Source organism: Lipotes vexillifer, unplaced genomic scaffold (genome assembly GCF_000442215.2).
Source record: "Lipotes vexillifer unplaced genomic scaffold, Lipotes_vexillifer_v1.1 scaffold872, whole genome shotgun sequence".
NCBI lineage: Eukaryota > Metazoa > Chordata > Mammalia > Artiodactyla > Lipotidae > Lipotes > Lipotes vexillifer.
Window position 1 is genome coordinate 1,066,926 of NW_006790064.1, and position 23,848 is coordinate 1,090,773.

The 23,848-nt window shown below is 35.9% G+C and overlaps 1 protein-coding gene across 1 annotated transcript in view; it reads right to left on the bottom strand.

The window, feature by feature from the left end:
• Positions 1-23,848, bottom strand: part of MTHFD2L (methylenetetrahydrofolate dehydrogenase (NADP+ dependent) 2 like) — a 139,428-nt gene that overhangs the window by 110,947 nt on the left and 4,633 nt on the right. The window contains exons 2-3 of the mRNA XM_007463214.1: positions 11,038-11,222; positions 10,293-10,415 (exon numbers count right to left, since the gene is read on the bottom strand). Coding sequence (XP_007463276.1) covers positions 10,293-10,415; positions 11,038-11,222 — 308 coding nt within the window. The remainder of the gene's footprint in view (positions 1-10,292; positions 10,416-11,037; positions 11,223-23,848) is intronic.

Genomic DNA, 23,848 nt, shown 5'->3' on the forward strand with positions numbered 1-23,848 from the left:
CCCGTGTCCCCTGCATCGGCAGGCGGACTCCCAACCACTGCGCCACCAGGGAAGCCCCCTATTTCTTTTTGAGTGCACTTTGGCAGTGTGTATCGTTCAAGAAAGTAGCCCATTTCCTCTAATTTGCCAAATTAACTGGCATAAAGTTGTCTGACATATTCCCTTTTATCCTTTTAATATCTGTAAAATCTATAGTGATGTTATCTTTCTCATTCCTGATATTGGTAATCTGTATCTTCCTTTTTCCCTGATAGTCTAGCTTTCATTTCATTATTTTCTTCATTATTTTTTTGTTTTCTACTTCATTAATTTCTGCCCTGATCTTTATTATTTCCTTTCTTGTCCTTACTTTGTCTTTAACTTGCTCTTCTTTTCCTAGTACCTTAAGGTGGGAGCTGAGGTTATTGATGTGGGACCTTTCTTCTTTTCTAAGATAGGTGTTTAGTGCTATATATTTCCTCCTAAGTAATTTTTTAGTGGCATACCATAAATTTTGACATGTTCTATTTTCATTGAAAAGTTAAAAGTGATTTCTAACTTCCCTTTTATTTTCTTACTTGACACATGGGTTATTTAGATGTTCTTTAGTTTCCAAATATTTGGGAATTTTCCAGATATTTTTCTGCTAGTGATTTTTAATCTAACTCCATTGTGGTGAGGGAAAATGCTTTAGGTAATGTAAATCCTTCTATATTTGAGATTTGTTTTATAGCCTAGAATATGTTATCTCTTGGTAAATGTTCTACGTGAACTTGAAAATAAAATGTGTATTCTGTTGTTTGCAGGGAGAGTGTTCTGTAAATGTCAATTAGATCAAATTGGATAATATTCTACTTCAAATCTTTGTTCTTACTGATTTTCTCTCCACTTGTTCTCTCAGTTATTGAGAGAGAGGTACTAAAATCTATGATTATAATTTTGGATTTGTCTATTTTCCTTACAATTCTATTAGTTTTTGTTAATGCTTTCTTCTTAGGTATATAAACAATTGAGGTTGCTATTTCTGTTTGATAAACTGACTCTTTTATTGCTGTGGAATGACCTTCTTTATTCCTGGTAGTATCCATTGCTCTGAAATATACTTTGCCTGCTATTAACATAACCACTCCAGCTTTCTTTTGATTTATGTTAGTATAGTGTGTCTTTTACATCCTTTTTCTTTTAACCTCTCTGGATCCTTATACTTAAAATTTATTTTCTGTAGGCACCCTATAGTTGGGTCTTGTTTTTTATTCAATCTGACGACCTCTGACATCTAATTGGATTATATACAACATTACATTTATGTGATTAAATCTATAGTTCCCCCATTTTCTTTCTTCCTTTAGAATAATTTGAACATTTTTAATTATTGGATGTTATCTCTTTTACTGGCTTATTACCTATAACTCTTTGCTGTGTGGGATTTTTTTAGCAATTGCTTGTGATTTTATAGTACGCAGCTTTAACTTATTTCAGTCTACCCTCAAGTGATATATCACTTCACATATAGCATAAGAATCTAACAATAATGTCCTATCATTTCTTCCTTTCTGACTTTTGTGCTATTGTTGTACATGTTGCAAACCACACATTAAATTGTTTTTATTTTGGGATAAATACCAATTATATTCTAAAATTAATTGACTAATAAGAAAAATATCAGATATACTTACTCATGTAGCTACCATTTCCATTGTTCTTCATTCCTTTGGCTAGATACATATTTTCATTTGGTATCATTTCTTTCTGCCTGAAGGACTTACATTTTTTATAGTGTGGGTGTGCTGTTGATTGTTTTCAGCTCTGTCTGGATTCTACTCTTCCTAAATGTCTAAAATATGCTTTTTTGCCTTTGGTTTTTAAAGATATTTTCACTGAGTATAGAATTCATGATCAATAGTTTTTTTTTTCTTTCAGTACTTTAAAAATCAAGGTATTACATTGTCTTCTTGCTTACATTGTTTTTGACAAGAAATCTTCTATTTCCTTCCTTTTGTTTCTCTGTATATAACATGACATTTCCCCCCCTCTTGCTGTTTTCAAAATTTTTTCTATCACACTGCATTTGAACAATTTGATTTTTGTGTTTTTGGTATAGTTTTTTCATATTTTATGGGCTTGGAGTTCGTTGAGCTTCTTAGATCTGTGTGTTTATAGTTTTCATCACATTTGTGTTTGTGTGTGTGTGTGTGTGTGTGTGTGTTTTAATCTGAAATCCCAATCATTTATGAAAGGATACTTATTTCTTACTCACGTAAGCCTCTGTTAAGAATCCCACTTCCTTTCTTCTCATAACTGGCAATCATCTATAACACGTAGCTTTCATGATAACTGCAACAAAAGGGGGAGAGGGGATGGGGGCCACATAGCTTTTAACCATCTCAGTCCAGAAGTGGCTCAAAAAAGTCACTTTCCCTCACAGTCCAGTAACCAGAAGTCACGTGGCCCCAACCTAGGAGAAGTTGGGAAATGTAAGGGAACATGTGGATATTTGGAGTACTTTATTTGTCTGCCATAGAAAAAAGCAGATCTAACATAGGAATTGACAGAATTAAAGTAATTTTAGAAGGTATGGGCTGGGAAAGGCTCTCTGAGCCAGTGTCATTTAAGCTAAGGCCTAAAAGTTGGAAAGAAGTCAGTCCCAGTATGTTTGAAAGATAATCAATGTAGTTAAGAGGTCAGAGGCTGAAGTCCTATTCAAGTAAAAAAATGTACATTATCCTAGCATGTCCTTTGTATAGTAAATACTATCACTTAGGAAGCCTTCAAGGGTATGGGGGTAGAAGATCCTCACCAAATCCTGATCAGTGACAGAACTTACACACTACTCTCTTAGATGTAGAAGAATAGGTAGAAGGATGAACCTTCAATGACACACATACACACAAAGCAATACCTATGAAACTATAGGGTTCATTCATCCCAGCAATAACATTCACTAAGAGTCTACCATGATGCAAGGTGGAATAAAAATGTTGACTCCAATTCCGCCTGCTTTGATGGAACTAAGATTCTAGTGGAAGAAACATATTACTAAAAAGCAACTCTATGTGGAATCATTTTTCTCCATAAAGAAAGTGGGGGAGCTATAACAAAGGTCAAGTCTAATTTAGAAATTATTTAGAAATAAACAGAAAAGAAGCTCTACAAAAACTGAGGAGTCCAGAATGATGAAAATTTCCCACTCCGGTCAAGAACATTAAAAATAGAGTAAAAAGTATTCTGCATACGTAAATTCCATAAGCTCTCAAGAAGAGCAATTATAGCAAGACCTTTTTCTCCAAATGAAGAATCAAGTTTTAGACAAATATACATATCTACATGCACTAATTAGGTCAATACCCACATTTTTATGCCTACTAAATTGTAGAAAATTTTGTCTTTGTTATATCTACACCATGAATTCTCACTTTTCTTACTCGCCCTCTCCATATTTAATCCTTTAATCCTGTATTTCATTCTGATTTCTCTGTTCAATCCTCTTACATAAATTGGAAGATGTTAATCCTCAAAGGCTTCAAATTAGATAGATGAAGGGAAATATTTGAAAAACTATTTTAGAAAAAGATACATAAGATAGAATAAGTTTTCCCATTCTACCTAATAATTTTGTTCCCGGAAATAGATGAGAGGTAGATTTCTTAGAAAGCAAGAAAATACAAAAAGGTGAGTAAGCATGTCTCTTGGTGCTTGACTTGCAGTCTCAGTTGTGGGACTGTGATTATGATTGAAAGAATACTATAATTGGGTCTCCTGGTACTTCTCTGCTACTCACTTGTTGTGACCTTACACAAGTTTCTCAGTTCAGTTTCCTTAACTATAAACCACAGATCAAAAAAAATGTACCTACTGTTAAGAGTTGTTCTGAGTGTTAAATGATTTCTTGTATATAAAGCACTTTATAACAATGTCTGGCAATAATACATTATAAAAATCGCCATTACTAATACTAGTAATAGTTATCATGGAGCAGTAGTTGTAAAAAACCACATTAAAATTTAATTGAGTGATTGCTGTTTTCTAGACTTACATTTGAATGCTTTCATATAATTCATATAATTTAAACACTTTTAAACCAAATTCACCCGGTACCAAATACCACCCTACAACAAACATTTATAGCAAATTTCCAGTGTGCTTCAAGCTTGTGGATATTATCATTTCCTTTCATTGCTTTAGTCCAAAAAGAATGTCACTGGTTGCCAAGTTTTAAAGACCATTATTCCACCTTATTTTTAACACTACAAACTGACACATACTTGTGGAAAGGGAATGTTGCCTGCCATTCCAGTCAACAACAAATGTTGCCCATCATCAAGCTATCAACCACTGTAGTCACCCCACCCCCTGCCTAACAGTGCACCCTGAGGGTAATTCAGGATGGAGAAAAACAGGAAACATTCTGTGCTCTGGATACTGACCCTAGATAGTTAAGATGCATATCTAAGGAATAATTTCAATGAGCCCAGACTCTTGCATCTTCCCATACATAGAAAATCACTAAAATCATTAAATTGAGATGTCTGTTTTTTGTGATTAGCAGTAATCTTCTGATGTTCAACTACCTTTTTTTTTTTTTCAGAAAAAACTCCTAGATATCCTAGCTCCTTCCTTACTTCTTTGGAGTAGTTTCTCAGAGCTACCTGAGAGGCTGTCTCCCAGGCTACAGTCCTCAGTAATGTCCCCAAATAAAACTTAACTCTCAACTTTTGGGGTGTGCATTTTTCTTCAGTTGACATACTCTACAAATGATATTTAATATAAATTTAATAGATGTAACTCAATAAAAGCTAAAAGCAAATAATACGTAATTAGGAGAAAAATATATACAACACAAATAGCAGACATCATTCTGGCCTTGACAAAATGATCACTTATTGATACTGATAGAATTTATGCACAGTTAGGAAAGGAGTAGGGAAGCATCCACATATGATTGTTTCATCTCTCCCTAGATGTAGGACCAGCTACAGGACAAACAGCCAGACCATGTGACTGTGGACACACAATTTTATCCTGAGTACTTTCAATCTGGACCAAAGTCACACAGCTCCTGAACAAAAGCATGGGCTTAAGCCTGTGATAGATTCATTACCATCAAATAGGACAGAATTCTCTCTCATTTCTTTGCTTTCTTACCCAAATGAGATGCATGAAAACTGCTTGCACATTCTGTTTAATCCTTATGCAAGCTTGTATTCCAACACCAGAATTATAATTCTAATTTGGAATTTCTTTTGCTCAACATAGTGCCCTAATTGTGAAAAATAATTTCCGACTTCGAATCATGAAATAACTTGGAATCCAGATTATTAACAAAATGATGGAAAATTGGAGATGTAGTTGACTAGAATCATTTCATTTGTTCATTTGCTCATTGTTTCATTGGTTCCTTATAACAATCTTATAAGACATGTACCGGAGAGAGGCTATTTCAATCCACTTGCACATAGCCAACTGTTGGGGCTCAGGGCAGGCCATGCCAAAATACGCTTCAATGGCATATTAATTATTTTGAATTGGTTACTTAAGAAAGAGCCATTGTAAGAGGGACACTCTGACCCTCCTCTCTGTCTCCTTGAAAGTAGGAAATAAATCTCTCATGAAAGGTGCACTCCTTGCATCTGAAGGTAGAAGGACACCCTGATTTCCAGAGATAGGGAATTTGGGGTGAGAAACTTATATAAACAAAACTTGTTACTCCTTTAGTTTATCATCCCAAACTCAAACTCTGCTTAGATTCTTCACTAATTAAGCACCCAAAGCCTAATTTTCTTTGTCCTGTGAATTCCTCACAAATTTATTGTTTGTTTGTCTAAAAAGTATAAAAGCTGCCTGCTTTGGCCACTTCCTAGGTCACATGACTGTGGGACCTCCATGTGCATAAGTTAAAGTTTGTTTCTTTTTCTCCTGTTAATCTGTCTTGTGTAGTAGTCCAGCCACAGAACTCAAGAGAGATAGAAGGGAAATTTTCCCTTCCCCAACACAACCTATCAAAATGACTAATGATTTCCACGTCTTCTTAAAGCATGCAGGTTGATGCCCAGGGCTTGCTGAAAGAATATCAGAATGTAATTAATAAACTACTCCTGCACCTACCAGTAGAGTTTCATGATAATCAAGAGACAAGTGTGTGTATTTCTCAACCTGTTTTTGCCAGTTCTTTCACAGTAAATTATGTAATTTAATTAAAACAGTACAAACAGTTGTTATGTCTATGAAGACTAAGTTGAATGTTCTCAAAAGACTCGAGAAGTAAAAAGAATTAGTAATGACTTAGATAAGGACAAGACAACCATGAACAATGGGAGACACTTTAAAAATATAGATGGGGGGCTTCCTTGGTGGTGCAGTGGTTAAGAATCCGCCTGCCAATGCAGGGGACATGGGTTCAAGCCCTGGTCCGGGAAGATCCCACATGCCGCGAAGCAACTACACCCGTGAGCCACAACTACTGAAGCCCACGTGCCTAGAGCCCTTGCTCCGCAACAAGAGAAGCCACTGCAATGAGAAGTCTGCACACTGCAATAAAGAGTAGCCCCTGCGCGCTGCAATTAGAGAAAGCCTGCGCTCAGCAGTGAAGACCCAATGCAGTCAAAAATAAATAAAAATTAAAAAAATATATATATATATATATATGAATTTTCACTTAGTTTTATCTCAAACTGAAAATTATAGGCAGTGATTCATAGGTATTATTAATGCCAGAAGGTAACACAAAATTCCTAACAGTAGGTTCCATAGAGACTTGGATCTTGTAGGGAAGCACAATTTGCCACCCCAAAATGTCTCTTTGGCATGAGGATTATTTTAGGCTGATTATTTTTAAGAAACAGGAGACTCCGTAAGTCTGTGTTTTTACCTCCCCATTAGCTGCCTAAAGAATTGATAAAGGACCTATTCCTAGAATAGAGGTATCTCCAGAAATATCTGCAAAGAAAATGGACTAGTTGTGTTGGAGGAAACTCAGCAGCGCCTAGACATCAAAGTCCACTCTGTGTCCCATTGCCCCTGCATGGCCCAGCAAACATCTGCTTTTGCATCTCCAGGTGAATTGCTTTCCTCCCCTTTGAAGTCCCAAACCACTACGCCCAACATCTTCTTTTGTCTTTAGCTGAAGATCGTATTTAAGGTGAAAGCTTCAGGCATTTTGGCGAGTTACTCAGTTTTCCTGGGTCTCTCCCAAGTACACATGTTATTAAACTTTTGTTTGTTTTTCTCCTGTGAATCTATCTCAGGTCACCAGCCAGAAGAACCTGGAAGGGAAGAGGAAACTTTCCTCCCCAACAACCTACATCAAAAGATTGATGAATTAATATATAAATACTTTATGTCATAATACAATGTTTAAGGTAAAATGCATTGTTTTATGATTTCCTACTTTATCCAACTTTTTCTAGTAACCAACAAACTATATGTCCCAGTATAATGTAGGTAAAGTAAAATAGAGTCTCCTGATCTGTAAAATGAAGAAGGTAATTCTTACTCATAAGGCTGTTTTAAGGACTAAATAAAATCATCCATATAAAAGAATACCTGTCACCTAGTAAGCACACATTACTCACTAGCTAACACAGCATGCTCGTGAGGGTGGTAACATAACGGTAATGGCATGAGGGACCAGTCTGCCTGGATTCACATCCCAGCTCAATTACCAGCTCTGTGATCTTAGAGGAAGTTACCTAACCTCTCTGTACCTTAAATCCATCATCAGTAAAATGTACATAATAATAGCTCCACCACCATTGGGTTATTGTGAGGATCCAACGAATCAACTAATGTGAAGTGCCTAAGACATAATACATGCTTAACGTAACACATTTTAGTCACTGTTATTTTGTATATTATTGGCTTTTCTTTTCAGCTAGATAGAAAATTGCCCTCTCTCAAAGCATCCAAATATTTGTTATCATTCCTTTGGCTCTAGGCTTCTCACCTTCTAAAATGAACACAGGACTCAATTTATTTTAGTACAGACAGATCACTAGTGCCATCTAGTGGCAAACTGCTAATAAATTTAACAAAAAGGAATATTGCCCATAAAGGGGTAAAATTTCTACAGACATGAATTTAATTTTTGAAGACAAACTAGATATTTGGAAATGTGATATGTTTTCTATAATGATTTGAATGTAATACAAATATAAGTGGGGGAAATTTTAAAACTGCACACCATAAGAAGAGTGCTTGGCAAACAGTACCAAAAAAAAAAAAAAAAGATTCTTGCTTTGCATGAGCCAAACAACTGGGTTTAAACCCAATGTCAAAATTTTTGGACAGGGCTTCCCTGGTGGCGCAGTGGTTGAGAGTCTGCCTGCCGATGCAGGGGACACGGGTTCGTGCCCCGGTCTGCGAGGATCCCACATGCCGCGGAGTGGCCGGCCCCATGAGCCATGGCCGCTGAGCCTGCACTTCCGGAGCCTGTGCTCCGCAACGAGAGAGGCCACAACAGTGAGAGGCCCGCATACGGCAAGAAAACAAACAAACAAACAAAAACAGATTTGTGACGTTAATATACCCCTGATATTTTCTAGACCTTAATTTCCTATGATATCAAATGAGTATGCTATATGTGTTGAATTCGTTTTGTAGTTATAAAAGTAAGGGATAAATCACTATGCTAATTTTAACATGATGAATCTATAGTATTATCTGTCAGAAGCATTTTGAGGGGAACCTTGATAACTTCTAACATCCTTTCCAATATTCTGATTTTTTTAAATGCAGCCATATTGGAGGAAAAGAATTAGAAATGTGAATTTGGGGTGTAATTTAAACAGCATAAATGTTATAACATATACTAAGATATTAAGTTATATCATTGGATAAATTAAAAATTAATACCATACAAAGATCCCAGGTGATAGCATCATACAGCTTTACTTTCTGCAAGTCAGAACTTACAGAAGAACTCAAAACTGCACAAAACTACTGTAATCTATAATATTCAGGCAGTCCTTGCCTTGCTCATTGAAATATGTACAAATTTCAGAGCCACAATTTAGTCAAATAACAGCAGCCTTCCAACAACACAGTTTAAATTTCAGTTATCATGGCATATTAACTGTGACTAATTATATAAGAGCTGCTAGCTCTTTGGCCCAAAAATCACTAAGTAAATAACAGATGAGCATCATGATCAGTGACTAACACATCACTTCTTTCAAAGTCTGTCAGTGCTTGGTCACTGCACATCTGTTATTCAGTTCAAATGCAGACAGCAAATCATGTTGCTTCCTTGTGTTCCAGTGATAAACTCACTTGACACTTCACAAAAGTGAGTAACCAAAAGAGGCTATTAGCCCATAAAGATGAAAGTGCAACAAAGAAATAAAACGTGATGATGCTGGAAATGAAATTGGATGTGAATAGAAGATCTGAAGATGGTGACAGCAAAGCAAGGATAGAAGAGACCTAGGCCAGCAAGAAGGTGAGAGCCATGAATGTAAAAAACAAGATAAAGTCACTTCAACAGGATTCTAAATGAATGTAAATGGGTTGTACGAGAAATTGGGGATGACCCTGGAACGTTGACACCGTGCCCTTTGGAGCAATGTAGCTATGCAGCCATAAGAACTTAGTGAAGGCAAACTGATCAAAATAAATGAGGAACATGATTGTGACAAAAAGGATGACAACACCCGAGGAAGTGACACCAGAACAAAACTTCACATTAAAGAAACTCTCAGAGATATCTCATGACTTTGAAAGGACAAAGGACAAAATGGAAGTTGATCCAAACTTAAAAAGAATTTGACAGTTCAATTCAACAACGCATAGAAAAGATGCCTGCTCCATATAATAAGTCGTATGATGAGAAAAAGGCAAGTAACTGTTCAAACTCCTATTGACAAGATTTTGGCAATGAAGTAATACTTTAATTCTCAATGTTTCTAATGTTTTAAATTACAGTGTACTGAATAAATATTAATTTTACTATTTTTCATTTCCTTATATATTTATAAACCACAGTAAGAGAGTTTTTAGTGTTTTGAGAAAACATTTTAAAGGTCACAGAACAATTGTTATTCTCTTATTGATTTGCTTTGTCCAGTTTCAACTTAGTCATTTTCATGGTTTTGCACTATTGTGCAAAACAAGAACTGGATGTATTGCCAAAGCCTAAATTTTTCTTTCACAGTTTTCAGTCATTGTAAACGTCATTCAGAAATTGCCACATACTGCATGCTAATATAATAGCTAGTCCCCTTCTGAACATATTTTATAAATTATTTGCAGTGTCATGATATAATGTTGAAAAGATGTCCTTGCTCCTAACCAAACCAGGCATATAGAAGAGCATTATGTACCTGGCAGTGGCAACTGAACTAATATACCACTGACTCTTGGGTCCATGTTCAATTGATTGGTTATATCCAAAAGTTCTTCCTGAGAAACATCCTTAGGTTTTATAATGATCTCACTACAGATACCTGGAAGAAAAACAAGTACAGAAAGTCACTTTAACAAAGATGTGTTTTTTCATTGATGGTGTCTTACACAATGTGTGATTGGTTCCCTCTGCTCCTATCCCATTGGAAGAAAAGGCCCTTCTACAAAAATGATGTTCTAAGCACCTCAGGAGGGAATTTTCAAATAGTACAAATGCTTTCTCGTGATTCACATGCATTCTTTGGCCCAGTAACCCATTTAGCAAATCAGGCTCATCTGTGATAAGCTACTGTTAGTGGATTTGAAGAGAGTAAGAATACCAATACCACCACCACCACTATTAGGCCAAGTTCGGCAGAGTGAACTAGCCAGGTTTATCATGTGATTAAAGCAAAAAAACAGGCCCTTTAAATGTAACATGTTGCTCTCACATCTCACCATAAGATCTGAAATCACACTGAATTGATTCAATAAGAAATTTGAAGAAAAAGAGTAAGAAATGAATATAAACTTCGGTAACTAAATAATCTATAACAAATAATAATAATAATACATGTCATTCAAATAGCACTTAGTTGACAATTATCATTCATAATTATCACACTTTGAAGTAAAACCAGAAAACGTTATCTAGTAACAAGTACAACTAAAACATGTCCCCACCTACGGCAGCAGCAGCTTTGATCTTCTTCCTGACGTATGTGTGGCTTGCTGGGTTATCACCCACTAAAATGATACTGAGGTGAGGTCTTCCATTCCCAAGAGAAATCCAAGATTCCACACCTCGCTGTATTTCTTTCTGGATTTGTTTGGCCATTTCAGTTCCCGAGATAATAATTGCGTCATGTCTGTGGAAAACAAAGGAATAATGGTAGTACTAAAAAGGCAATAAGGAATATTCAACCACATAAATTTAAAGTACAAGAGTGAACAAAACATTTATGATTCCTCAAGTGAGCCACCAAAATTTGATTTCTTTCAGGTATATTTGACACTCATTCTTCAGGTTCAAAAATATATTTATAATTTTTTTAAAGGAGTCCAACTCTGCTTTTTAGTTCTGCATTACAATCTATCTATAGTATACATAACTTTTACATATATATATTTCAATTATCAAACCACATACTAAAGTTCTAGAATATTGGCTCTATAATATTGGCTGTATTAAAAGCTCTGCTATTTTTTTCAGAAGAGACGGATCAGCACAGTCTAGTTAAAACTAGCACCCATCTTCAAAGCTCCAGGCCATGGTGTATATACATGGCCCCATAGCCTTTTGACCCAAAGGCAAAGTCAGTTCACTCTTAATAGAATATCCTGTACAAGACCCTGAAGTCATGAGCTCCATACTACACAACTCTTCTCACTTACTAAAGGAAAAATTTTATCCCACAGCTCCAGGACAAGGACAACTGTGATGACAGCTGCCAGTCTTGCCATGCTTGTCATTGATTACTGTGGGGACCAGGCCAGTTAGTAAGGCTCAGTTGCCCCCCTACCCAAACACCCACACCATGGCATCATTTCTAATAGAAAAACTGCACAAAACATTACTTCCTGGCAGTTTTTAAGTGCTTAAGTAGGTAAGAAGTACTATACTTTGATAGATGACATAAATCTATCTCTGGAAAGGCATAAAAAATGCCTTATGGGAAGGTTTTCCTGCTCTCCATGATCTCAAACTTAGAAGTGGTGAATTAATGTTGCTCCTACTGCATGTTTAGTTTTGTTTTGTTTTTTTAACGGTACGCGGGCCTCTCACTATTGCGGCCTCTCCCGTTGCAGAGCACAGGCACCGGACGCGCAGGCCCAGCGGCCATGGCTCACGGGCCCAGCCGCTCCACGGCACATGGGATCCTCCCGGACCGGGGCACGAACCCGCGCTCCCCTGCATTGGCAGGCGGACTCTCAACCACTGCGCCACCAGGGAAGCCTGCATGTTTAGTTTTTAAAGGTACCTGATAAAGTAAAAGATGGTTCCTTCTCCCTGGGGCCCCTGTCCTTTCACTATTGAAAGGCCTGGTGAAAGCATGATCTATAGCACATGAATATTACACAAAATATCAAAAGCAGGTCAATGAATATTGTGAAGGAGAAGAAAAGGAGGAAAGAAAAACCTTATAGCAATTTAATTTTTTCAAGCACCTGTACATTTTCTATGTTCTAGTGAGAGCAGCCATCATGAATATCAGCCAGCACAAACAAAATGCAAACTTGCTGCCCCTTCCAAATAAGTCAACCCCCCTCTCTAATAGGTTGATGTACACATACATAGACCAGATCAAGAATATTCCATATCAAACTGGCACCAGTGGTCCACAGAGTTCATCCAGATTCAAACAATTTTGATGTAAACAATGTTCTGCTAAGAAGTGATTCTGAAATATGGTCTATGGATACATACGTCAAAATTGCCTGGGAACCTTACTGAACTTGCATATTCCTAGACCTCAAGACCACACCCATGATTTGGAATCCCTGGGAGAGGGGAGAGAGCCTGGGAATCTGCACATCTAACAGGTCCCCACAGGTATTCTTGCGCACGATCGTGTTTGAAAACCACTTCTTCAGTTCAACACAAAAGTATATTTCAATAATAATCATAGCCATGGGTAAACAATTAACTGAGCAAATACACATTGGTTAGATAATACAATTATAAGTAAACTCTACTTTTGATTCTAATTTTGTCTACTTTCCACTTTCAAGACATGGAAGGTCATGGTAAATGCAGTGTATCAACCTTGCTCCACTGTCTTAATTTTGTAATAGTTTTATTACAGTATAATTGATGTACAATAAACTGCACATATTTAAAGCAAAAAGTTTGACGTTTTAGTACATGTGTATATCTGAGAAACCGTCACCACAATCAAGAAAATGAAAATATCCATCACCCTCAAAAGTTTCCTGGTAACCCTTTGTAATCTCACCATTCTATCTGTCCCTGCCATGCCTCCAGACAACAGTGATCTGCTTTCTGTCACTATATATTAGTTGGAATTATCACAAGTTTTATAAAAACGGAATCACGCACTACATGCTCCTTTTCATCTAGCTACTTTCACTTAGCATAATTAAAATTCATTCATGCTGTTGTATGTATCAATAGTGCATCTCCTTTTATTGCTGAGAAGTTTTCCATTGTGAGGATATATCAAATTGTGTATATCCATTTAATTGTTGATGTATATATGTGTGTTGTTTCCAGTTTTTAGTCATGACAAATAAAGCTGCTACAATCATTCATGTACAAGTCACTGTATGCACATATACTTTCATGTCTCGAGCAAATATCTAGGACTAGAATGGCTGGATCATATATGTTTAAATATGTTAGAAACTGTCAATCTGCTTTCCAAACTGGTTGTACCATTCTACATTTCTGCAAGAAGTATATGTGAGTTCCAGTTGCTCCACATACTTGCTATCACTTGATATGGTCGGTCTTTTAAATTTTAGATATTCTAGTGGATATATGATAGTATCTGACTGTGCTTTTAATTTGCATTCCCCTAATGAATGATGATGTTGAGCATTTTTTTTTTCATGTGCATATCTTTTTCATATGCCTATCTTCTTTGGTGAATTGTGTAATTTAATTTTTTGCCCTTTAATAGGTCATTTCCTTATTGAGTTTTGAGAGTTCTTCATATAGCCTAGATTCGAGTCCTTTATCAGATATATAATTTGAAATACTTTCTCCAAGTCTATGTTTTGCCTTTTCATTCTCTTAACTGTGTCTTTGTATAAGTTCTCAATTTTGATGTATTTTAATCAATTTTCCATTTATGGATCATGCTTGTGGTATTGTGCATAAGAAATATTTGCTTAAGTCAAGGTAACAAAGGTATTCTCCCATGTTTCCTTCTAGAAGTTTTATGGGTTTAGGTTATGCATTTAGTTTTATGGCTTGGTTCTTAGTTTGAAGAGACTTTATATCAGGATACTGCTGAATGCTTTTTCTGTGTCTACTGAGATGATCATATGATCAAATGGGTTTTTTGATTTTAGTCTCTTAATATGGTAAATAACATTAATTTTCAAATGTTAAACCAACCTTGCATTCCTGGGATAAACCTCCCACATATCCTTTCCAGATATTGTGGATTTCATCAATTTTTTTAAAAAAATTTTGCAGCTATGTACATGGCAGATAATTGTAGTTTTCTTTTCTTGCACTGTCTTTGTATGGCTTTGGTATATGGTCACTGCCCTCATAGAATGAGTTAGGAAGTATCCCATCCTCTTCACATTTCCCGAAGGGTTTGTATAGAATCGGTATTATTTCTTCCTTAAATGTTTGGTAGAATTCACTTGTGAAGCCATCTGGTCCTGGAGCTTTCTTTGTGGTGAGGTTTAAAACTCCAAATTTAAATTTTTTAATACAAAGAGGGCTCTTCAGGTTATCTAGCATTTCTTGAGTGAGCTTTTGTAATTTGTGTCTTTGTACATTCTAATAATTAGTACATACTCATTAGACTAAATCAAGTTAAGATAAAATACATTCACTTTTGAGTTTAAGTTTTATTAAGTAATGAACTGTTTAAAGTAATGAACTGTTTTCACTATCTACTTTGAATTCCTGTTGCTCATTTGTTACTGATTTATTTAAGTGGACTTTTAATACTAAGAAAACAAGGACCTCCTATGTTAACAAGTACTAAGGGCTGCAGATATGGCAAACAATTTCAGGTAGTAAAAAAAAATACTTTCCAAAAATTAAATTGTGTCAGCAATATTCAGATAGGTAAAATACTCTTCTATAGAAGCAAGTTTATCTACTAATACACTAGAAGTCACTCTTATAGTAAAGAACATACATTTGTATTTTAAAAGATAAAATGATCTGAGCTCCATGTTGCATTCTATAGCATATGAATAGCAATGCAGCTGCTTACATGTTTTATTAGCTGATTCTCTGTTAAACACAATGATTTAGTCATAGGTTATTGTGAAACTGGCAACAACTGAACATAATCCAGGATAATTATGGCCTAGACACTACAAGCTGTGTGACCCTGAGAATGTCAGATGACAATGGCATAAACTGATTCCTGACTTCCAAAAAGACAATCTACCTACAGATGAAACCTGACTGCACATTTTTTGTTGGGGTCTGAGGTGACAGGGCTTACTTTACATTATAGTACCAATGTGCTAATTCAGCTTGCTAATTATAGCTGACATGATATGGCCTGGCCTAGTTGGTATTTATGGGTAAACACCCAAAAGATTGCCACCCAATTATGAATAGGGACTTAAAGCATTTTCAGTAGCAGCTGGCCCATCCCACTGATTCCCTCAGTCACTGCAGAGCCTCAGCAAGCCTGGCTCTATGGGAGACACAATATAAGGATAAATGAAGCAACCCGGACTTAGTGGAGGCCCAATGGGAGAATGCTTGTATCAGTCCATATGCTGGAAGAAATGGTAAACACACACATTAATAGCTCATATAGACTTTAGTGAATAAAGAAATGAGGTTTTTTTCAACATGCATATTGTTGAAAAATGTTACATATCAGCAACCACTCAAATGTTCAGCCACAGAAGCACACAACTCCTAAGAATTCACCCTGGCTCAAGTCTCGATCTCTGCCAGTCCATTTTCCACACTGCAGCCAGAGTGATTTTCCAAATGGAATCATATCAGTTCCCTTGTTAAAACTGCACTACATGTCCAGTTTTTATTAATTTAATAAATACATATTGAAAACCATTTATGTGCCAGGCACTATTCTATGATATTTAACATATCATGTGTGAAACATGGAAAAAAAAAAGGCACATCTGGAGGCCAGAGTTACCATTTTACATAGGTTGGTTAAGGTGTCACTTCTCTGATTAATCGAGTAACATCTGAGCATAAATGAAGGAAATGAAGGAATATGTTATGTGGTTATCTGGAGAAAAGAATTTAGGCTAAGGAAAATACACCACAAGTACAAAGAACGTTAGGCAAGAATGTGCCTGGTATGTTTGATGAATAGAAAGGTCAGTGGCTACAGTAGAAAGAACAAATGGACCAGAACAGGACATAAAGTCAGAGAAGTAGTGTGACATCAGATCACATAGGGTCCTACAGATATTCAGAAGGACGTTGGCTTTTATTATGAGAAAGAAAGCCATTTAGAAATTTTGACCTGATTTTCATGACCTGATTTTCATTATTCAGTGATAACTGGTTAAAATGTGGAGGAGAGACTATGGGAGGAAGGGGCAAGTGGGGACACCAGTTAAGAGGCTAGTGTGGTATCCCAGGCAAGAGATGAGGGTGGCTTGGGCAAGGGGGGTAGCAGTGGAGATGCTAAGTAGCCTGATTCTGAATCTATCTGGAGGGTGGAGCCACTGGAATTTACTGAGATTGGGTATAGGGTGTGAGAAAAAGAAGTCAAATATGACTCCCAAATTTTTGACATGAAAAACTGAGGAAAGGAAGTTTTAACTCAAATCCAAACATCCCGTAGCTTACACGCCCCTGCATGAGCTTTCTTTAGCTTCCCAGTGCTCATCAAGTCCCACACTACACATAGCTGCATTTAAATTTATCACCTGTGCTAGGTTCTCACTTCTGGGCCTTCACATACACTATTCCCTCGACCTGAAACACTCTTCATCCTCCTCACTTCTCTAACATCCCTACCAAATCTGTTCCTCCCTCACTCCCACACAGTCCTCAAGTCTCAGCTTGGAAAGGACTCTGGGAAATGTTCTCTGACCCCTTCAACCTGGGGATCTGCCTCTTATATGAGTGCCCACAGCACCCAGCTTTTACCCTCATGTAGTATCTTAAGGCCTTGTTAAAATTACTGTCTCCCCAACTATACTCTAAGCTGTGTAGGACAGGAAGCTTATATTTATGATGACATCCTTAATACCTAAGAGTATTTTGCACATTGTGTTTATCAAATATTTGTGGAATTACCGGAGTTAAACTGTTTATTGTATTATAATTTGTTGGAGTTACTATGCAGCCACTGAAAATAATAATTATAAAAACAGCAATATGTGAAAATGCTCATTGCATAAAAGTGAAGAAATTAAATGAAAAATTGTAGGTACATAATTGTAACTTAAAATGTACATGCATATGCCTAAGATTAAAAAGAAATATAAATAAAATAAAATAAAATGGTGAGATAGGTTAGTATTCTGGATATTTGTCTTTCTATCTTAGATTTAAAGTGCTATCAAAACAGATCTTGAATTATATTAAAAGTGAGTAAATGCAAAATATCTATAAAACACATGAAAAGAAAAAATAATAGTAAAATATACAAACTTACCACCCAGTTTAAGAAAGATATTACCATTGTCATTGAAATTGTCTTTGTAATCCTCCTCTAACAAAATCTGATCCTCTCCCATAGAGTTAAACACAATCCTGAAATTTGGGTTTATAATTGCATTGCTTTCCTTTCCATTCCTTTCTTTTATCATTTAACCTAATGTTTATATCTATAAATATTAAAATATAATAATATACATTATTTATAATATAATGTAATATAATATACATATGTATCCTATATATCATAATGTATAATATAGATGATATATATCACATTTACATATGATATAAATATAAAATAACATGCAATATTATTTCTCTAAGGTTTACACCCAGGGATGGAATTGCTATATTATAAGATACATTTATGTGTGTTCAATTTATGCCAACCTGTTTCCAAAGTGGTTGCACTAATTTATAAGTCCACCAGTAGTGTTTAAGAATTTCTATTGCTCTACTTCCTTGATACTGTCAAAGTTTTTAAATTAACCAATTAGCTAAACGTCATTTTGTTGTGGTTTTACTATGCATTTCCCTAATTACTAGAGGTTGGATGTCTTATAGGTTTATTGGCCATTTGGAGTTCCTCTTCTATGGGATGCCTGTTCCTCTTCATTGACCATTTTTCTAATGGATTATTAACTTGTGCCTAATTTTTCGTAGTTATTTATGCATTCTGAACACTAATCTTGTATCAAATATACCTATGTATCAAGTATCACCTGTATGTGGCTTGTGTTTTCACTTATTATATGGTTACTTTTGATGAAAAGTTCTTAATCCTAATGTGAAAACCATCTTTGCCTCTAGAGTTTGTACTTTTGTCTCTTAAGGAAAACTTCATCTCCGACAAAATTTCTTTTACAGAACACAACAGTACTCACAGTTGATAAGACAGACTGGCTAAGGAACTGCCAGGAATTCTGAGGCTCTCTACAGGCTAGATCTAAAAATCTCACAGGGTTTAACAAAAAGATCTAAAAAGTGGTTCTGCCAAGCCTCGGTTAAGAACCACTGATTTATGTCCCCATCATTCTCAAAGCAGGAATCCCCACTCTAGTATTCTTTTTGCTTTTTTTTTTTTTTGCGGTACGCGGGCCTCTCACCGTTGTGGCCTCTCCTGTCGCGTAGCACAGGCTCCGGACGTGCAGGCTCAGCGGCCATGGCCCACAGGCCCAGCCGCCCCGCCGCATGCGGGATCCTCCCGGACCCGGGCACTAACCCGCGTCCCCTGCATCGGCAGGCGGACTCTCAACCACTGCGCCACCAGGGAAGCCCCACACTCTAGTATTCTTGATAGGTGGTCATCTACTTTCAATATAAAGAAACCTATGAAGCATATGTGCTTGAAACTGGTCATGGAGCAAGATATCCATAATTGTATGCAAACAAGCTATAATCTACCAACTAAAGTATAAATTGATAAATTAAAAAATATTGTACACATAAACTCACTTATTGTAACTAAATTACAAAGTTATTGTGAAGTTTATATTGAATACAAAAACTTGAATGTACTCTCTCTTCATTGCCTACATCAAATTTTAGAAATAAGTGTTTAAAAATCTATTTTGTAAATGAGCCAAAAAGACCTAAAAGTGTTGCATTTTTTTCAAACTCTGTTGGAAATTGTTAACATATTCAAAAAATAGGCCAAGACATGGTGGGGGGGGCCTCAGATTTGAAACTCTTAGTGAATTGCAAATACCAAAACCAAAGCTTACAAACAGATATGTACCCCTTCAAAAGCAAGGGAAGTACTGAGCTAATTAAACAATGATGCCTCAAACAATATACAAGCAATTTTGAAATTCTATTGTTGTGGGTTGAATTGTGTCCCCAAAAAGATATGTTCAAATCCTAATCCCTGGTACCTGTGGCTGTGACCTTATTTGGAAATAAGCTATTGCTGATGTAATTATGATGTAGATGAAGTCATACTGGAGTAGAGTGGACCATAAATCCAATATGACTGCTGTCCTTAGAAGAGAAGACAGAACTCCACGTGAAGACACAGAGGCAAGATGGCCATATGACCACAGAGGCAGAGTTGGGGTTATGCAGCTGTAAGTGAAGGAAAACCAAGGATTGCCAGCAACAAGATGCTAGGAGAGCATGGCTCTGCAGATTCCTTGATTTCAGACTTCTAGCCTCCACGGGTGTGAGGATAAGTTTCTGCTGCTTTAAACTGATGGGGTCGCGAGCCACAACTACTGAGCCCGCAGAACCTAGAGCCCGTGCTCCACAACAAGAGAAGCCACTGCAATGAGAAGCCCGCGCACCGCAATGAAGAGTAGCCCCCACTCGCAGCAACCAGAGAAAGCCCGCACACAGCAACAAAGACCCAATGCAGCCAAAAAAATAATTAATTAATTAATTAAATAAACTGATGGGGCTCAGGGCAAGCTGCTCCAAGTTGTGCCACTCTGGCATGCAGATTATTTCCAGCTGAAAATAACCAAGGCCTAATAGACTCCAGAAGAAACCTCTGAACTTCCCCCTAAATGCCTAAAAGAACTTAAAGATAGAAGGCTGGTTCCAAGAAGGAGCTATCACAACAGATAACCATTCTAAAGTATGAACTAGGTGTGGTAGACAAGCAGGAACCTAGCAAGGCCTATTTTTGATCAAAGTCCTCTCTGAGTCCCACTGTCTCTAGATGGCCCAGCAAACGTTTGTTCACCGAACATTAACTCTTTTCATCTTCCTGTGAATTACCTTATTTTTCTTTTAAGTCCCAGACCCTTACCTTCTTCTCCTTAGTCCAGAATAACATAGATACCTCATCTTGCCTTACTATCTTTGGAATTCTTCATGTTTATGTGAATTCCCTTATGTACTTAATAAATCTGGTTTTCTCTGGTTAATCTGCTTATGTCATTTTAATTGCCAGCTAAAAGAACTAAGAGGAAAGAAAGGGGAGTATCCCCTCCTTCACAAAGCCATCTAGTTTGTGGTACTTTATGACAGACTTAGTAAACAAATACATCTATAATCCCAATTTAAAATATCCCAATTTGTGGGAAGAACTTTTGATGACTCTCCTATTTTTCACTGAATAAATTTATATTTTGTAATGTAATGGAACATAATTGAGAAGACCTATCATTTTACTGCATCTAAATATGGCAAAATATTTTAAAAATCATAAATAGATACAACTTATTTGATGACTTTTATCTTAAATATTTGTCAAAGAAAGGTACTTTGAAATGAGACATGAAAATAGCACTTGTGAAAATATTTAGGCTGAAACATCTTCATGAAAAAACTAGAACTGAGACTATGTTCAATTTAGAAGAGTTTGCTCTGAGTTTACCAGGTGCTTTAGTATCTGTAGAGAAAGTATTTTTTAAACTAAAAATACTACTGTCTAAAGAAAAGAGTAATTTGCAACTTATAAGAAAACACAGCAAATTTAATTTTTAAATTAAGCATAAGTTTGGGGGGTTTTTCCAGAAAATTATCAGTATCAAGGCATTAAATGAAGATATGGCTAAGAAACTGATTCAAGTTCAGTTGCCCTTGAACAACATGGGTTTGAACTTTATGGGTCCACTTACACATAGATTTTTCTTATTAACTAGGTACCGTAGTACAACACGATTCTCAGTTGGTTGAAACTGAGAAGGCAGAACTGCAAATACAGAGGGCCACCTGTGAAGATTTTTAACTCTCTGGGGGGTCAGCATCCCGAACCCCTGCATTGTTCAAGGGTCAACTGTATGTATATGTACCAAGAATGTGTCATATGTTAAAAGTTAACAGTCGCATAATTAACATAAAAATGTAAATGTGTTAATATAAAATTAATATTAAAAATTTAAATTGTTTTAATGTATAAGGGTATAAATTATATTTTAAAATGTTAATTTTGAAAATAGTTTTCAATAGAACTCTTATAGGTCGACTAATATAAGTCAATAAATATTCTAAATATGTAATTTTCATTACTTTAATGGGGTTTTTCTACTCTTAAAAATGTGGTTTCATCAAAAAATTACATACTGACATTGCCATTAATACATATCAAAAGTGAAGTCAATTTGACCCTTTAGATATCTTTCACACAATGCACCCTGTCATTACTTGCTCAGGTGACATCTCCTGCAAAGGCAGAAATGTTGCAAGTCACCCCCAAAGAAGGCAGAACAAGGAGCTCTCCCTTTCAGCACTTTATTCTCCCCTCCATTTCTGGGCTAGCACTAAATATGGCTTCATTAGGAAAGAATAAATCATAACGAAGGGGCTAGGGAGGAAAGTCAGCAGTAGGGCAGCACAATGCAGTACAAATTACTCACCCAAAGACAGTAGTACCAAGTGTCAGCCCTGGTTCACCCTTAGCAGCTATAATGAAGTTGGACAAGTCTCGTAACTGCTTTCAAAGGCATGCAATTTCCTCATCTATATAATAGGAATGGTCAGCTAAGAGTTGATTGGCTGATTTGTAAAAAGGGCTCTCCTAGTTTCTGTTAAGTAACAGATGGAGACGTATTCAGAGAACCATAAGTAATATGCGACTAAAAAGCCATCAACATTTAGTGTTGTTTCTATGAGCTTATTTACCTATTTACTTTCCAGAAAATAAACTGCAACCATCCTAATCTACAGTTCCAAGAATTAATTAAATTTATAATTCCTAGAATTAAATGAAGTTAATTTAGTTTAACTAACCAAAACAAAGTAGTAAACAGGAGGAAAAAAATCACTACTTTTCTTGTGTATCTAAATACTCCTTCACAAAACAGTAAAATAACAAAATCTGCTCAAGATCAAGTGTATTTAATTTGTATACTTCACATCTTGCTTCCGCGTCTATGTTTCAATCTCATTTTCAACCACAACTTTAATTAGAGATGCAATAAACTGTTTTATGATCTATAAAGATGAAAAAGCCAAATACGGTCATTAGCAATTCAAATATCTCTGCAAGTCCTTAGCATAGTTTAATCGCTTTGTATCTTAGAGCATAATTTTAAGATTTTGAGTTCAAGTTAACTATACAATAGAAATGAAGCAAACTCAAGGGAACCAGGGCAAAATTACATATGGAATAAAACCAACCAATCAGTAGTACTAGAGAGCTATTCGAAGTGAATTTTTTTTAAAGTAAATTAATACTTAGAAATGTTAAGTTTATGGCCTTTTAAAAACATTTCATTTCACATCCTAGATACTATCTTACACCATTAAGTAATTTTACCAGAAATTATACTTTTATAAGTCAAAAAAAGTAAAGCAAGTTCTTTTCATGATGTGTGATTCTGTTATTCAATTTTGTAAGTTAACTGTTTCAGGACCCTAACCCATAACTTAGAACATCAGTAGCAACCTAAACATCCATAATTTTTGCAGAAAACATCTTAGATGCTAAAGTTTGTAGCATGAGGACCCTTGGGCAGTCTGTTGAATCCGATGTACATCTTCTCAGAACAATCTTTTTTAAATGTTTAACATAAAATACACAGGTTTACAAGGAAACCAATTTTATTAAAATATTGTTATCACTTTTTTTAAAGCGTTAAATAAAAGGATCTAGTGGCAAGTCTAACTACTACCATAATATCAAAGTAGTGGTGAGTGTATATGATGTTTTGAGATCTCTGCATCAACTGTTATTAAAATATTTATGTTTTCACTGGCAATATCATAAGTACTACTAATATTACTGTAGTTTAAGGCCAACATTCAACATTGAAGAAAATGCCAAGTTTATTAGAGGTCAGTGACCTCCCATCTAAGTTTAGGGATTCCCTAAATTCTATCCATTAGGTCCCAGGCTAAGAGACACCCTGTATTAAGGAAATCTAACTAGATAATTTTTAAGATTTATATGCAAAATCAGTTTTCTTGATTCACAAAAGTTCTACAGGATTTAATAAGAGTTTTCAGAAAGAGGAAAAGCAAGAGGGAGATATGTCAACAATTATAAATTGCTTGTAAAGCACTGGACAGATCATGCAGGTTCAAATCCTGTCTTCACCATTTATTTATTGTGTTATCTTGGACAAGTTATTTAATGTTCCCTTAAATATTAATAAGAATTTATTTTTCAACAATACAACTGGATTATTCAAAGGCAAGATGATATTCATTGCAGAGTTAATGATAAAGAGCTGAAGTGGGAAGAGGAAACATATATTTTAAACTATAATATGCCCTCACTTTAGAATTACG